General features: G+C 43.4%; 1 protein-coding gene across 2 annotated transcripts; it reads left to right on the top strand.

Moving 5' to 3' along the window:
* Window positions 1–488: 488 nt before the first annotated feature.
* LAMP5 (lysosome associated membrane protein 5) lies at window positions 489–16,349 on the top strand. Of its 2 annotated transcripts, none has more exons than XM_090285216.1 (6): window positions 489–1,029; window positions 1,536–1,726; window positions 2,102–2,233; window positions 2,350–2,455; window positions 3,813–4,001; window positions 15,464–16,349. In XM_090285216.1, exons 1-6 carry the CDS (start codon window positions 966–968, stop codon window positions 15,640–15,642), a joined length of 861 nt encoding a protein of 286 aa, XP_090141342.1. In that variant the 5' UTR covers window positions 489–965; the 3' UTR covers window positions 15,643–16,349. The 2 variants fall into 2 exon arrangements, with proteins under 2 accessions (XP_090141342.1, XP_090141343.1); XM_090285217.1 differs by having other exon boundaries at window positions 490–1,029; window positions 1,554–1,726.
* Window positions 16,350–16,949: the final 600 nt, after the last annotated feature.

Genomic DNA, 16,949 nt, shown 5'->3' with positions numbered 1-16,949 from the left:
AATTAGCTCACTAATATTCATGTTTCTGTCCCACCAGTCTGAAGAGTAATACCAGTGTGTGTGTGTGTGTTTGTGTGCTGTGTTTACATAACTATGCAACATCACTGTTCTAAGAGATTCTAGATAACCCTCACAAACTTCAGGTTCACCTACATTGCTCTTGGCAGAGTAATCATAATATAATGAGTGAGGGTAGGTAGGTGACCCTAAAGTTCACAGTCCTCATGCAGCCAGAGAGCAGAGCTCACAGAAAGTAAGCGCAAAAGGATATACTGCATTGACTGATGGCCTCATCTGAGGAGGTGTCAACTTAACTTTGAACCCATGAGCTCATTGTGAGCAAGGGAGAGAAGAGAATGTCTCCCAAATCAGGAAACCGTTGCCATAGCATTTTCCTTCTCTATTCCTGCCTACTCCTCCACCCCCTAAAGCAGCAACAATTTGTGCTCTACTGTTTTCTTCCAAGAGCCAGATGCATTTTCAGGAGTCGGAACTCCAGCGATGTGACTGTGATATATAAACTGTTCTTCGAAGGGATATTGAATAAGTCCATTAAGTTTCTCAGGACAGAATAATCTTTGTGGATGCAACTGCCAAACAGGAAACAGACTCAGGGAGGATTTTAGTGCCTCCACCCCCCAATTTCATTGATCCTATGCACAATTCAAGCCACGATCACTCCTGCAACACAACCTATTCCTTTCAGCACTCGTAGCCGTGGACAGCTCCCTCACCGCGCGGTCCATTCCTCTGCAGTGAGCAGACTCGTGTTCAGCCTGCATCGGCCGGTGCGGCACCCGACACCAAGTCCCCGCCAGCGCTCACAGAACACGCGCTCCCCACCTCCTCCCTCTCGGCGCCCCCGCCCTTGCTCACCCCGGCTTACTCCAGCGGCGACTTTAAGGGATTCCCTCTCGGACGGCCTCTGCTGCAGCACATCTGGCCTCATTCGCTGCACGGCAGGCATGGATCTCCGAGAAAGAGCTGTTCTCAGCTGGAATAGACTTCGAGTTCTCCTGATGCTGTTCCGTGAGTAACGTTTCGGCGACCGTAAGGGCAGAGTGCACTCTTTGCAGAGAATAGAACCGTCATAGTAAAGTCTGTAGCTTAAGATCAAAATACTGCCCTTGGCATTTTGCAAGGGTTTCCTTTTTTCCTTTGGGGTGGGGGAGGGGGCCGAGGGCCTTTTTGGTAGTAGCGAGAATTCCCCACAGAGCCACACACCTGTATGCCAGACAGAGTGCTATGCGGATCTGCTTCGTAGGGTCAGAGCATTGGCTAGAAAGATTTGGTTTTAAATCCTTAGATAAAGAAAAAGGCCAGTCGGGTTATAAATTAGTAAAGGCTTAAAGTTTAATTTTATTTTTTATTATAAATTAACAGCAACGAAGTTGAATTTGTTGGCGCTAGGTTAGAGAAATGGCTCACACAGCGCACAGCACCCGTCAGGGAAGTTTGTCACCCCAGAGCCCGCAGACCACGATCTCCACGCATTTGCCCGAGAGCGGGGGCTCACCGAGCCCGGAACCTGATAGGATTTTTTCCCCCTGCAGATGTAATGGCTCGAATCATGGCAGAACAAGAAGTGGAAAATCTCTCAGGCCTTTCCACTAACCCTGAAAAAGATATATTTGTGGTGCGAGAAAATGGGACGACATGTCTCATGGCAGAGTTTGCAGCCAAATTTATTGTCCCTTATGATGTGTGGGCCAGCAATTATGTTGATGTAAGGAACCATTTCCCTCCCAGCTTGCTCTTAGGGCTCCAGGGGCGAAGGGCACCCACCCTCAAGGCCCTATGAAGACCTGGGTCGCCCGCCTTGCTCCCTGAGCCCCTGCAGGCTGCTCCTGAATGCTGCATGGGGGTTCCGGCTTGTAACGCCTTCTGCTCGCCTTGCCTGCTTTGAAAGTAACCCCCCTCTCTGCTTCCCTAACGCCGGGGTCTGCACGTACAGCACTTAACCGCATGTTCCCGGACCTGGGAGCGCGCGCGCGCGCAAAGGAGCACCCAGGCGTGCAATCCGGAGTTTGGACGCGCCGCCCTTTACAGCCCCCACTGGGGCTGGGTGCGCTGAGGGGGTGCGGGGCATCTGTGTTCCCAGCTGATCACCGAACAGGCTGATATCTCACTGACCCGGGGAGCTGAGGTGAAGGGCCGCTGTGGCCACAACGAGTCGGAGCTGCAGGTGTTCTGGGTGGATCGCGCATATGCGCTCAAAATGCTGTTTGTAAAGGTAACTCCTAGGAGAGGGGGCGCAGACTCTTGGATGGGTGTGGGCTGGGGCCGCCCCTCGGTTTCTCCACCCAGAAGTCGCAGGGGCGGTTGATGCGCTCCTCCCCCACTCGGCAGGAAAGTCACAACACGTCCAAGGGATCCGAGGCGACGTGGAGGCTGAGCAAGGTCCAATTCGTCTACGACTCCTCCGAGAAGACCCATTTTAAAGACGCAGTCAGCGGTGAGTAGAGGTCAGCAGGCCTGGTGAGAGAGCTTAGGAAAGCGTGGACCTGCAGAAGCGCAGGCGTGGAGGGCGAATTCCTCAGGAAATTCGGAAATTTTCAAAAACTGATCACGGCTTTACGCTCCCAGGCCCAATCCTCCCTGGCTTGTTCTCCAAGACAGAGGAAGTGGAACCGCCACTGGGTCCTCTGGACCTCTGGCCTTGTAGATGCGCAAGGAACCGTGGGCCAGAGCCAGGCGGTCGCGCGTAATCTGATGCCGGATGAGACGTCTTGTGTGAGGGCCTGACTTCCCTGGCAGCTTCAGAACGACCTCTTAAGGTTTGTCCTTTAGGGAGGCGCAGAGAAGAACAAAGCTGTTTACATTTTTTTCTGCACCCTGGTTTATTTTTCTCATGTGTTAAAACTTGAAGGGAGCAGAATGACTTCCGTTTCGGTCAGGATTTGATGGCCTTCAGTATCTTTTTGCGCATGGCAGCAGGACTCCCACTCCGTCTTCAGTCACCCATTGCAGCCACCCCAGAGCACACTCTGAACCGTGGCCTAATTTATTAGCTTTTCCTGTCCATTATTCCAATAACTCACCCAGATTTTCAAAAAATATCGTGGTCAAAGTAACATCTATTCCCCAAATAACAATGTCTGCATTTGCAGGCACTGTCAAAAACCACATTTGAATTTATCTATTTATTTTGTAAAATGTCTAATCTACTCACAATGAGGCATTCGATCACCTGAGCACCTGAGTTGGGAAAAGATTTATTGAGCACATGAAAGACTACATGTCATCTTTCTGTTTACAGCCCTTTTAACATCACAGTAAAAAAAGTTTTCTTGTCTTCATCAAAATTCATATTTAAGCATTTTCTTGGCTACCTTAGGACCCTCTACGACACAAATAAAAGGAAAAGGGCAAGTGGGGGGGGGGCGACAAACAAAGTAGGCCAGTGCTAGGCTGTCTGCCCAGAGCACCAGAAATCAGAGATGCTTTGTTGAGGAAGATATTTTATTCTTTGGGGATTGTGAAATGTAAATAAATTAAGTCACTGTTCTGTTTTCTTGGGATCTCTGTTGTTAGGTGTTATAAAGTAAAAAGGGTTTTTAGGTATCATACTCTTCTTCTAAAAAGAAACTTCAAAATTTTCTCAAACTCTATATTACTGTTCAAGGAGCTCCTGCTCATGAAGGAATGGGTGTATTTATTCTTTGACACCACCTGATGCCATAGGCAAGGTGACACTGGAGGGGAGTCTGGAGCTGAGAGGCAAGAACCAACTCTCTGGCTGGGGAGGTTAGGAGCAAGGAGGGTTCTGCCAGGGAGAGGAGCCAAACCTTCACTTTGGGTCTTCCTTGCAGCTGGGAAACACACAGCCAACTCACATCACCTCTCAGCCTTGGTCACTCCAGCCGGAAAGTCCTATGAGTGTCAAGCACAGCAGACCATTTCACTACCCTCCAGCGATCCACAGAAGACAGTCACCATGGTCCTGTCTTCAGTCCACATCCAGCCCTTTGATATCATCTCTGATTTTGTCTTCAGTGAAGGTGGGTTGGTGGGGGCATGGGTGGTGGGAGGAGAAAGGGAGGAGGGAAGGGAAGGCTGACTTCAGGATGGATGTGAATGGGGACCTGCCTTGCTGCCACTTGGATTTCCTATAGGCTGACATGACACTACTTCCTTCTGTAATATTTTGCAAAGACTAAAGTCAGTAAACAGAATCATGGCAGCTTTCTTCTCACCCTTCCTTTATTTCTTCATCTTTCCCTTCCTTTGCCAAAAGAAGAACCTTGATAGGGTGAGAGGTAAGAAAATGAATGCAAATCTTCCTATCAAAAAGCTGTTAAAAATCTCAGATAGTTATCTAGGGAGCCATAGATTGGAGAAGGTCCTTTGCTTCTGAGGGCCTCAATTTCTCCATGTGCTCTCAGACACTTCAAGCTGTAGGTTTTACCACTGTGAGTCCAAATTTTTGTGTTGCTAGACTGCAACAGTTGTGTGTGTGTGCGTGTGTGTATGTGTGTCACATGAAGATCACAGAGAGTTATGAAGATCTGCCTCTATCCATTACTTACCTTGTAGGAGGGATACCCACAAAGCTCCAGGAAGGCATGGGTCCCGGATCTGCTCCCTCTGGGTTGTAGAAGATATGCTTCTTCTCAGTCTGTGCTAGCACAGGAAAGGGAATTAGGCACATTCAGGGCATCCACATTCTCTTGGTTCTCTGTCTCCAAGCAGAGGTAGGGCATGAAGGGAGTTTACCTTTCCACAATTTGTCCAAGTCTAGGAACAATTTTCACTAGACAAATGTAGGGTAAGTGAATTCTTCAATTCATTTGTTGTTTTTCTCTTGTCTGGGGGAGGTTGTTAAAGACAGTTTCATATCATGTTGATTCCTGTGGTTAAAAAGTGGGGATGCCTTGGCTGGTGTGGCACAGTGGATTTACTGCTGGCCTGGGAACCAAATGGTTGCTGGTTTGATTCCGAGTCAGGATGCATGCCTGGGTTGTGGGCCAGGTCCCCAGTTGGGGGTGTGTGAGGAGCAACCACACACTGATGTTTCTCTCCCTCTCTTTCTCTCTCCAGCCCCTCTCTCTAAAATTAAATAAAATCTTTTTTTCAAAAGTGGGGAGAGATCCTGATTGCTTTATAGATGCCTTCCTTTGGGCTGGGGCTCCCCCAGTGAATACAACTATTTCACTGTGCAGGATATTAGGGAGTCCCCATCTGTGTCACACACAAGTCATTGTCATCCCCCAAGGAACCCAGCTTTCATAAAATGTCCCTCGCACTCAAACTATACTGAATAGATCCACCCACCACAACCACACGATTATTTAGAAGGCATTTGAGAGTTTCTATGTCCTTGATAGAACGGTTAGCTTCTTTTTCATCCTTGTATTTTTAGCACCTAATACAATGCTTGGCACATTGCAGATGCCCAGTTACCTTTGGCTGAACTGATATTCTGAAGCTATGCAGTCAATTAATAGAGACTTCCAAATGTTTCAGAGCCAGGCAAATCAGAATTTAATTGATTTATTAAAGCAGTGCCATATTTAACTCTTCTCATAGAAGGATGGGGTATTCCATTTTAATGTATTTTCTACAAAATTGAAACTAAACTCTGTCAAGACCTTAACATTTTTTTAAATCTTTTTTTAACAAAGTACTTATAAGTGCAATAGTGTCATTCTTAAACATTTAAACATACTTAAATGTAATTGAATTTGTGCGATTATTGATGACCAGGAATTTTCAGCCCCAGGGTCCCTACCATAGATGCTTTTGCATTTATAAGGGTCCTTTCAGAAATCTCTGGTGCCTTTTTGTTTTTTGCTAGTCAGTTGTTCTTAGGCACTTCTTTACTGCTTGGTACTACTGGTACTGTAATTGCTGCTTTTACTAATTTCTCACCACAACCTTGCCCTATCCCACTTGGTTATTTCTAAGTTGTTGCTTATAGTTGTTCAAGACTGAGAAATCAAACCTCATGGATGTTTAGAATTGTGTAAAGTGTATTCTGAATAAGAACAGAGCTGCTTTCCTAAAAATTGAAGTTCATGGCATGAACTTAATGACATCTTTTGTTTGAAAAGCAGTTTTTTTTGTTGTTGTTTGTTTGTTTGTTTGTTTTTTATCCACTTCCAGGTCCTAGACAGGCACAACGGACTTAGAGAGTTTCTCAGCATATATACCTTCCTAAATGCAGACATATTAAGCAGAAGCAAATTGCATCTGTCTCACTGACTTTGCCGGGTAATAATTAGGATGTTCCCCTCTATATGGTACCCTGGAGTTTAAACCTTGATGCTCTGGGGAGGAGGCAAGCCCCATTCAGAGTCACTCACTGGATCAATGTGCCTTTGTGTGGTAGGGGTCCTTTTGTTCCTGGCTCCTTCTGTCTGAGTCTCTCAGCACCTGCCCCCCACTGTGTTTTGTTGGAGATCATTTTATTTGATTTGGTAGAATTCAAAAGATTTTTTTTCACCCTCCATTTCCTAGAATAAATGCTCAGGAGGCCCTGGATGTGTTGCAATGTCTGTGTAGGTGTGAATGGAGTGTACTTGTGTGTGTGTGTGTGTGTGTGTGTGTGTGTGTTTGTGTGTGTTGGGGGGAGTATCTGGTCTTATATCTGTATGCCCACTGCAGGGGTATGTTCATGCAGTTGGTCATGTGTGCTCAGGACCCACAGCATCAGGGTTTCTAATGAAGACTCTATTCCCTGAATAAGGGGGTCATACCTGGCAGCATGCCTACTTTATGGATGGAGAAAAACAAGGAAGAGTCAATGAATTGCATTAGTGTACACTCACAGGGGCTTCTCTCAGTCCAAATGGGGGTTGACAACTTTGTCACACAAATCCCTTTAGAGCATTGAGCTTGGTCACTACACTAATCCCCAAGGAAAGTCTCTTAGCTCAGCACGTCTCCAACTGCAGTGTGCACACAACTCTTGTGTGGCAGTGATCTTGTTAACATACAGAGTCCGGTTCAGTATCTCTGGGGCAGGGCCCAAGGTGCTCCATTTCTAGCAAGCTCCCTGGTGATGCTCCTGGTCTGTAGAATACTATGGAGGTGGGGTGAGGTGGGAGTTTTTAGGCTTATCAAGGAAAAGTTATGACCATAAGAGGCAGTAGCACACAAACTTTATTGCATGGTACTTGGACAGGGTTGCGTGAGAAGGGAAACCCCTCAGAGCAGGGGACTGTCCAGAGGGAGGGACCTCATGGACCATCATCCAGAGGGAAAAGAGAACAGCGGACCTCCTGGAGGAGGAGGAGGAGTATTGGCAGGGGGCTTATGGGTCCAGGTGGCATGTGTCACTCAGCAACAGGGTGAGGAGTCTCTGGGTCAGAGAGCTCTGAAGGACAGCATAAAGGCTCCAGGCCTTATGACTACAGGGCTCTAGCTTATCAATGGGTAACAGCTGTTGGTTGAGGTTTGTTATGCAAAGCAGGCAGACTCTAAATGGCTAAAATTTGCTTGTTTGGACTGTTATAAAAATAATTGGATGTGTAAAATTTGAGTCTGGCGCCAGAGGGCTTTGCAGCTAATGGATCCCAGTCTTCAGTGGGGAACTAAACCACCTAGGGGCCAATGTACAGAGGCCATGTTGGCTCATTTCCATAACAAATACATCTTGTAAATCATCTACCACCCTGCAGTTCAAGGCACCCCTTGCTTCTCAGTTGGGGTGGATTAACTTGTCCTCACAGAGTTAATTCCTTATGTGTGCCTTGGAGGGTCCCTGGAGATTTCTGTCTGTGATGGTATGGGGAACGCAGCGCTGGGAGGAACAGATCAGCCTGAGTGCTGTAATGCTTGAACTACAGGCAGCTTTTATGCACAATGACAAAAGCAGCATGAAGGGAGCCTCCGTTCCACTTTATTAAAGACACAGGTTTAACAGGCACCTAAAAGTCACCACATAGAGGCTGGTCCCTTCTTAATTCTCAAGGAGGAAAAACAAGCAAAGCAATGTAAAGAAGGTACTGAGATCCCTGCGTTTAATGGGGAAACTGAGGCTCAGAGAAGTTATCAGTGAAGGCTCCTATCCTACTGGCTTCCAGGGCTGGGACCAGAACCTGTCTCTGGGTATCAGATCCTCAGCTGCTTCTGCTGAGCAACGAGAATCAACATGAGGATGCAGGAGGCACCTTAGAAAGGATGTCGGGTACGCTGAACTCATGAGGTTTTACCATTGCTGGGAGCAGAGTGATTGGAAAGTGCCACCTGATCTGTATTTTATCCAGAACTAGGGAAAACGATCTGTGTTCTAGTGGAAATGAACATGCCCTACCTTTCTCTGTACACGCTCCCCACCCCCAGTAGGCACCATGTGGTTAGCTGCCATGCCACCAATACAGGAAGGGTCTGCTGATGCTGATCTAGGGATGTGTAGACCTGTCATTTACTTGACACCTGCCAGTCAAGAAACATGTCACCCTGGGTAGTTGCTCTGCAGGGCCTCCGGTATAAGCGTCCAGAAGGAGATAATTCTGTTATTAAAACTGCTAAGAACTGTGTTGAAAGTATAATATGAAGCCTCAGCATAGGGCCATGTTGCTGGTCAGCCTTAGAATTCTATGTTCCCAGTACTGACCTGGAACATAGTGCTTTAGTTTGGATTCCCCAGAAGCAGATCCTAAGAAAGTATATAAGTGCAAGTAGTTTATTTATTAAGTGGCTCTAGAAAGCACTGGTAAGGGATTGAGGAAGTGAAACGGGAAGGGAAGGCAGCCAGCACAAGTGCATTAATGCACAAGTTACTACTGTGGGCACCTGGGGTCACATTGCTGGAACCTCTGAACCTCTGGGAAAGGATATAGAAGCCGCCTGGGCTATCCAACCTGAGGCAGGGTTAGGAGGGCTAGCATTTACCTGCCAACTCCCATTCACCCCATCTGGGTAAAACACAGATTAGGTGGCATCTTCCAATCATGCTCTTAGGAGTAGTAGAAGCCATGATAAAAAGTTCATGAATTCAGAGTACTTGACAACCTTCCCAATGGCCACAGGGGTGGAGGGACAGGTATTGACTCTGGGATGTCTAACTTTCCTTGCAGTAAAAACTCCGTGGGAATGTGTGGCAATGGTGACTATCAGGGGACAGGACATCGTTCATGTCTGCTACATCTAGGTACTGGGAGATACAAACTTTCCCTGCTCTGGTGGAGCTTGCAGACTGGTGGGAAAGAGTCTCTACGACTCCTTCTTGTGCGTGTGTGTTCCTGGCACACAGTGGCTTCGATCAGTACTTGTTTCAATTATCTTTTCTATCACTAGTGCTTACATTTTGGTGAGAGAATCTCCTTGTCTCCAGCTGAAGTTCTCCAAAGCCCACCCATCTGAACAACTTCAGTATACAAAATATACTTTGCTGAGATTACAGGAGTTCAGAGCCAGCCCAGAGAAAATATGGAAAGAGAGGCAACCCCCCTCCTTTAGCTGCCCTGCCAGACAGTGAAGGAAGCACAGACAGCAAAAGGCTTAGCAGAACTTGGGAAAGCAGACAGCTTGCCTCTTGGCCCATTGCCCACCTCAGCGCTGTTCATTTGGGGTACAAGGAAGAATTCTTGGGCTTTGTTTGCCTCATGGAGTAAATACAACTTTGAAATGCTGTGCTCATCAAACAGAACAAAACAAAATAAAACATACATGTAGAAAACAGAGACTATGATGAATCAGGGTTTCAGTGGGGGGCACTGGGTTTATGGTTGATGTGACCACAAGTTGGCAACTGGAAGCTGGCAATAGATCACCCCCATGGTGTATGATCTGTCTTCCTCTGGTTCTTCCCAATGACTAGGCTGGTTGTTGGCTTATTTGGCCATTGGCCATCACCCTGGGCCCCTGTGCACTATGCTCTAGAACTCTGATGCCAGCCAGGACAGAAGCATGAGGGACCCCAAGGCCTATGGAGGTGGACACGGAGTAAGGGTTCTCTGAGCATACAAGCCACATTTGGTCTGGACTGAAGTAAGAGATGCTCTTCTCCAAGGCAGATCTAAGGCCTCCCTTGTTTTATAGCCACGAGTGGTATAATTAGTTTATTGCAGAGGATCTTAACAATGGGGTCCATAGGGTTTGTGGAGAGAATTCAGGAGGTCTGTAAATTTCAATGGGGATTATTTACATCTTTATTTCCACTGATTTATAATTAATATTTAACACTTCTTTTTATTATAAATGAAACTAACAACCCACAGTAGTATCAGTTGTACCTGTGAATTTGTCACAAGTAGGAATTATAGATATTTTCATCTCACATTAGTTTGTACAGATCTTGTGAAGTAACAGTTTTGCTTCTCACTACTTCGTAACCACAGCCAGCATACATGTGTATTAACAACAAATACATATATCACTGTGTCCCAAATGATTTAAAGATGTTCTGATATCTGAATTTTAGTGTAATCTGTTTTCTCTTTAATCTTATATATTTTATTTTTATGCATTATTTATAAGCATTATTCTGAGGAGGGGGTTATAGTTTTATCATACTAGTACAAAAAAAGATTACGACCTCCGCTTAGTGGGTCATGACCAACACAGTTTTAAATGAAAGAGAATAATGTATAAATTATTAGATACACAAAGTAGGGATAACTATTGTTTTTGGAGAACTTTGGTTTCAGTTTTGTGTGTGTACATCTGCTCTGATTTGTAATATCAATTTTTTTCCCCTAAGGGCCAGAGGCAGCTTGGAAACATCAACTTAAGCCTAAAAGGGAAATATAAATCATTTACGGGTTCACAATCTCTCACCTAAAACCCTTGACATTTTTTTCAGAATTCAGACTACTATAGATTTTAAGAAGACAACACAGTGCATAGTTCATGTGCAGTTGTCCCCCCCTTATCTGTGATTTTGCTTTCCACAACTTCAGTAACCTACAGTCAACCATGGTCTAAATATTTTAAACGGACAATTGCAGAAATAAACAATCCGTAAGTTTTAAATTGTGCAATGTTCTGAGCAGCATGATGAAATATCTCACCGTCTCACTTCATGATCCCTGGCACGTGAATCATCCCTTTGTCCGCCGTATCCACACTGTATATGCTACCTGCCATTAGTGACCTAGTAGCTGTCCAGGTTATCACATTGACTACTGTAGTATCAGAGCTCGTGTTCAAGTAACGCTTATAGCCTAACACCATGCCACCTCACACTGCCCATGTCCTTCACATGACTTCATCTTATCACATAGGCATTGTGTCATCTCACATCATCTTGTGAAAAAGGGTGAGTACTTTCCAGTAAGGTATTTTGAGAAAGAGACCACACTCACATCCCTTTTAGTACAGCATATTGTCACATCTGTCCCATTTCATTCTAGTTACAGTTGTTACCCTCTTACTAGCCTAATTTATAAATCACTTTATCATAGGTATATGTGTACAGGAAAAAATCATTTCATATGAATTCTCCACAGTTTTAGGCATTCACTGGGGTCTTGGAACATATGACCCTCGGATAAAGGGGGACTTTTGTATTATAGAAGACCCCAGAAAAGTCAGGGCAGCCCCCTGTAATCAAATATATTAATATGTCTTTATCCTGCAGTGAAACATGTGAGTCTTCACACTAAGTAGGATGAATGAGAATCATGAGCTTCAGTGTCAGCGTAAGTCAGGTTTTGTTGCCAAATAAGTGATAACAAAGTGCTTTTGGTTTCCAGAACTTTGTGGATTTTGAAATGGTGGATAAGGGATAGCAGACTCAGGAATTCCCCTTTATTTGACCTCTTAGGGGTGTGGGGTAGTTGAAGATGGGGATTCAGTATTTTTCATGACACTTTTTTAGATCCTCTGTTTTCCCATGATTATTTTTGACATGACCATACAGTAATTTAATACTCCATTAGATACCCATTTGAGTGCTATTTAGTTCAGGTTTTTTCCCTAAAGCAACAAAAATGTTGTTAAGATATAAAACACAGGCCCTGGCTGGGTAGTTCAGCTGATTAGAGTGTCATCCCAATATGCCAAGGTTGTGGGTTTAATCCCTGGTCAGGGCACAAATAAGAATCAACCAATGAATGCATAAATAAATGGAACAACAAATTGATATTTCTATCTCTCTTGCTCTCTCAAATAAATAAAAATTTTTAAAAACCACACCAGTAATTTAAATATATATATATATATTTTAAATATTTTTGCCAGAATAGATTGTGCTTTTTCCCTCTGTCTTCTTTAAAGGATGGGATATGAGATGTTACTTCTCATAACTACACCAAAGTTATTATCCATTTAAGAATAATTTTCTGGCATTGTGATTATGACACCAAATCTGGTATGTGGTGTTTTTCTCAGCCACCAAGCAAATTTCTGACACTAGCTGGGTGTTTTACAATTTAGGTCAATTCTGATACAATCTGCCTGGAGATATCATCAGGTCCCACGGTTAAAAACTCAGTCCTACAAGACTAATCCCTCCTCCCCATTTCAGACAACAATCTGACATACCTGCTATATGTATATATTGGAGGTTTCCATGACCTTCTCTTCGGGTTCAATTAGTTTGCTTAGAGTGGCTCATAAAATTCAGAGAAACATTTAACTTCTTAGATCACTCACTTACTATAAAAGGAGCTTCCATGACCCCTGAGCATGCTCTTCTCCCCATATATGCATGTGTTCACCAATCAGAAGCTGTCTGAACCCTGTCCTTTTGGATTTTATAGAGAGGCTTCCATTACAGAAGCATGACTGATTACGTCATTGGCAATTGGTGATTGAACTAAATCTCCAGGCCCTCTCACTCCCAGAGATCAGGGAGTGGGAGCTGAAAGTTTCAACCCTTTAGTCACAGGATTGATTTTCCTGGCACCCATATCCTGAGGTGACCTAGGGACTTTCTGAAAGTCACTTCATTAATATAAACTCAGGTGTGGCTGAGGGAGTTTGTTATGAATTTGCAGCTAGCACATGGATATTGAGCAAACCCTACAATGTTAAAATAACATGGACAACAGTGAGTTGTGGTGAGGAAAACAAATAACTTGTGTTTTAACAAAATCCCTACACAAGGAGACTCCATTTCTATCCATTGTTCTTGCCAATGAGGCAATGTTGGGTCATAGAAAAAAAAAAAAAAGCAGCCTCTGACTGTGGGGTTATAGACCCATAGCTGTCCCTGGTGTACCTATTAACAACAGTGAGTCCTTTCCCTGGGGAAATGGGTATATTTGGCCACTTGATGCTCAAAGGGTAGGGCTCATTAAATTGAATCAAAGAAAGAGAGAGATAAGTCCCCTACTCATTCTTTTTGGTCCTTCTGGTTGCTACCAAAAGGCCCAGTGTAGTGGTAATAAATCCTTAACATTTGCCAAAATATCTTTTTTAAAAAACTACAGTTTTTCAATTTGGAGAATGTATGGATGCATATGTTTGCATATTTGTTTTAAACAGTTTTATAATTGAAATACAATAAACTTACATATTCAAATGTACAATTTGATAAATACTGACTTAGAACTACACCTATGAAGCCATCACTACAATTCAGAAACCCCGGAAGTATCTTCGTACCCCTCTGTAATAAGTATCCAGCTCACCAAGTTTTCAGAAACTGAATGCACCTCCATGAGCAGACCCACAGAGCCTAGAGCCCTCCTTTTCACCTACCTTGTGATTCAGTCACCGCTTAATGCCAGCAGCTCAGGCCTGCTATGGACCTAACCCTAATTCAGACCCTAGCTCATGTCTGCTAAATACTGCCCTGACTACACTGTTGAGTTAGGCTGTTTGAATTCAGATTGGGGCTTCACTTACCCATGGGTAAATTCCTTCCTTCCTTCTGCCTCTGTTACCTTGTCTTTGAAATGGGTATAATGGTGTTTACTACATGGAATTGTTATAGAGACTAAATGAGACAATCTTTGTGCTTAGAACTTACAGTTAATTGAAGAACCAGGCATGGTAAGTATGAGTCTTTTAAGAACTACATATTTGCCTATGGTTTTCCAGATGCTCTTTATTATAGAGAAGAGACTCCTGAAGCTCAGACCTTATATCCCTTTCTGTTGGTCTCAGGTGAGCTGAGAGGAAGGACAGAGCCAACAGGGATTCTGGAGCATCCTGGCACACAGTAGTTGCTCAATAATGTTCACTGGGTCATCTTGACTTAAAAAGTTGGTCTATATGAAGAGATATATAAAGCCTGCTTTATCCAGTTGGGGCTCATAATTTTGGTGAAAGGCTGCTAGTTGCCCACAGGGAGCAAAGGGGCCAGACTAAATGTGTACTGGTCTCTAGGAAGGCACTTTGGGTCAGTTCTACAAAGTATCTGAACTGGTTCTATTTCAAAATGCAGACACAGGGCTATTAAACTGTTCTGAATTTTAAGAGAGTAAAAGTTGAATTAACCCTGTGTGCTGGTAACATTTTCTTTCTTGATCTAGGTGTTGGTTACATGGGGTAGTCATTTGTGAAAATTCATTAAGCTTTGCACTTCCTTTTAAAAGTTTTAGTATATTTACACATATTAAAATGCACAAATCTAAAGTATTTAGCCCAATGCATTTTTGCCTACACTTGCAATCATGTAACCCTCACCTAGATCAAGATACAGAATATTTCCACCACACCTGAAAGTTCCCTCGTGTCCCATTTTCCAGATATAAGCTCTTGTATGATTTTAATCACCACAGACTTAGGTTAATCTGCTCTTCAATATCATATAAATGGCATCATACAATATGTACTTTTACGTGTCTGACAGTTTTCATTCAACATATTTTTGTGATTCATCCATTTTGTTATGTGTAGCCATAGTTCATTTCTTTTTATTGTTGATTAATATTCCATTGGATGAATATACAAGTTTATTTATCCATTCTATTTTAATGGCCATTAGATTGTTTCCAGGTTAGGCTATTATGAATAAAGATTCTGTGAACATTTATGTTCAAGTCTTTTTGTGTCCATATGTTTTCATTACTCCTAAGTAAATACCTAGGAATGGAATATTTGGTTATATGGTAGGTGTTTTTGCCTTAATTAGAAACCACTAAACAGTTTTTTTTTAATGTTTGTACCACTTTCTTCATATTGTTGCCAATACTTGGTATTTTCAGACTTTTAAAATCTGTATATTTGTGTGTGATTTTCTCTGTGTACATTATACCAAAGTACTTCAATAAAAAGTTATAAAATTAAACTAACAATAAAAATGATGGTGGTTGTGTCTAATGCTAACACTCTGAAAACTGAAAAAAGTCATCTGGATATTTTATTGATGTCTGCCAGAAATATGATAACTAAATGTTGTCCTATTTAATAGGTGTATTTTTATTTTATATTATGCAAAAATATTGTGATTCAGCCTTAGAGTTGGTTGGGAAAATATTGTTTCTGGGAAAAAAAATCATGTCTTCCCAAAGGTTCCTTCAGAAAGATTTTTATCTCCATTCTCCTTTTAGTTTTAGTAGGAGGACTTATGATTTAGTACCTTTTGACAGAACCTCACTGCTTTTCTTCTTCTTTCCCATTTCAGAGCATAAATGCCCAGTGGATGAACGAGAGCAGTTGGAGGAAACCTTGCCCCTGATTTTGGGGCTCATCTTGGGCCTCATCATTGTGGTAACGCTAGCAATTTACCACATCCACCACAAAATGACTGCCAACCAGGTGCAAATCCCTAGGGACCGGTCCCAATACAAGCATATGGGCTAGGGGCCATTAGGTAGCCAGCCCCCAATCCCCTCTACCTCAGCTGGATCAGGTAGAGGAACAAAAGCACTTTACCACCTTGTACATGGGATACATCGACATAGCTACAATCCAACAGTCCTGGGTATCCAAGGCTTGCTTGGCCGGCATCCATGCTTACACCCAGGGATGGAAGGATTTTTTGGATTCATGGGGTGAATGGCAGTTGTTCTCTCTATGCTGGGGAATGGGAATAGAGGGGGTCAGCCAGCTTTCATGCTCATGGTGGCTTGGCTTTGACTCTTGAAGGAGCAATACATACAACTCAGAGGGGTATCTGGCCCCATGCTTACAGATTGGAAAGACACCCCTTTTGGGAAGACACTCCTTTAGGTTCAGAGGAATAGGGGGTGCTTTGCTCCTGTGAACACAGCTGGCTTACCCTACACAGTTGTCAGTGCACACAAAATAAAACCTCATGCTCCCTGCGGCAAGACCCCTGAAAGTGATCCATGCTTCTGGCTGGCATTCTGCATGTCTAGTGATTGTCTTGGGAATGTTTCACTGCTACCTGCACCCAGTGACTTCGCAGCACAAGAACCTGTTTAATGTAACTATGCAGAGTTGTTTGGACTTCACAGTGTGCCAGGTCCAAATAAGGGGACCTGAAGAATCAGTCAATCCATGTGAGTTTGTTTTTCAAAATGAATTAAAACACATTACAGTCTAAAGCTTGGCTGCTTTCTTGAAACAAAGAAAACAAATTAAAATAGTTTATTTGGTATCCAGAGGAGAGAGGGGAACGATGAAGATGGGCTTTTCATTTCCACAAGAGGAAAAGCAAAGAAAGGACAGGGAGGCTCTGAAGGGAAACTTGGCCTTTTCAAGTGAAAAACCATGGATTTATTTTGGTGAATATATGTTTTTTTAATGATGGAACCACTTGAACAATTGGCCTGATACTGCTTTTGATGCTCTTAGTCTTGAGTTTGGTATTTCACTTTGGATTAAAAGGCTGGACTGAATATGGCCACCCAGGTTGAATTTTATTCGAAGTAAAATGTGATTTACTGAAACTTCCTGGAGAAATGTACATTGTTAAAATTTTCCTCATTTTCTAAATAATCATTTTTTTAGATCTGAATGGGGGGAGAGGAAATTCTATTCTCTGGTGATAAGTGGAAATTCTCCTACTCCCCAGTATAATCTCCACCATGAGAGGCAGCATAAGTGGGTCCATCTTCCCAAGTCTTCAACTGCTGACAGTAGGGTCTCCTCAGAAGTTCATTATCCCAGCAAATCTTGATAAGTATCAGTCAGTTGCTACTCTG

Source organism: Furipterus horrens, unplaced genomic scaffold (assembly GCF_987537825.1).
Source record: "Furipterus horrens unplaced genomic scaffold, mFurHor1.1.pri manual_scaffold_8, whole genome shotgun sequence".
Classification (NCBI taxonomy): domain Eukaryota; kingdom Metazoa; phylum Chordata; class Mammalia; order Chiroptera; family Furipteridae; genus Furipterus; species Furipterus horrens.
This window is presented reverse-complemented; position numbering and strand designations above follow the sequence as displayed.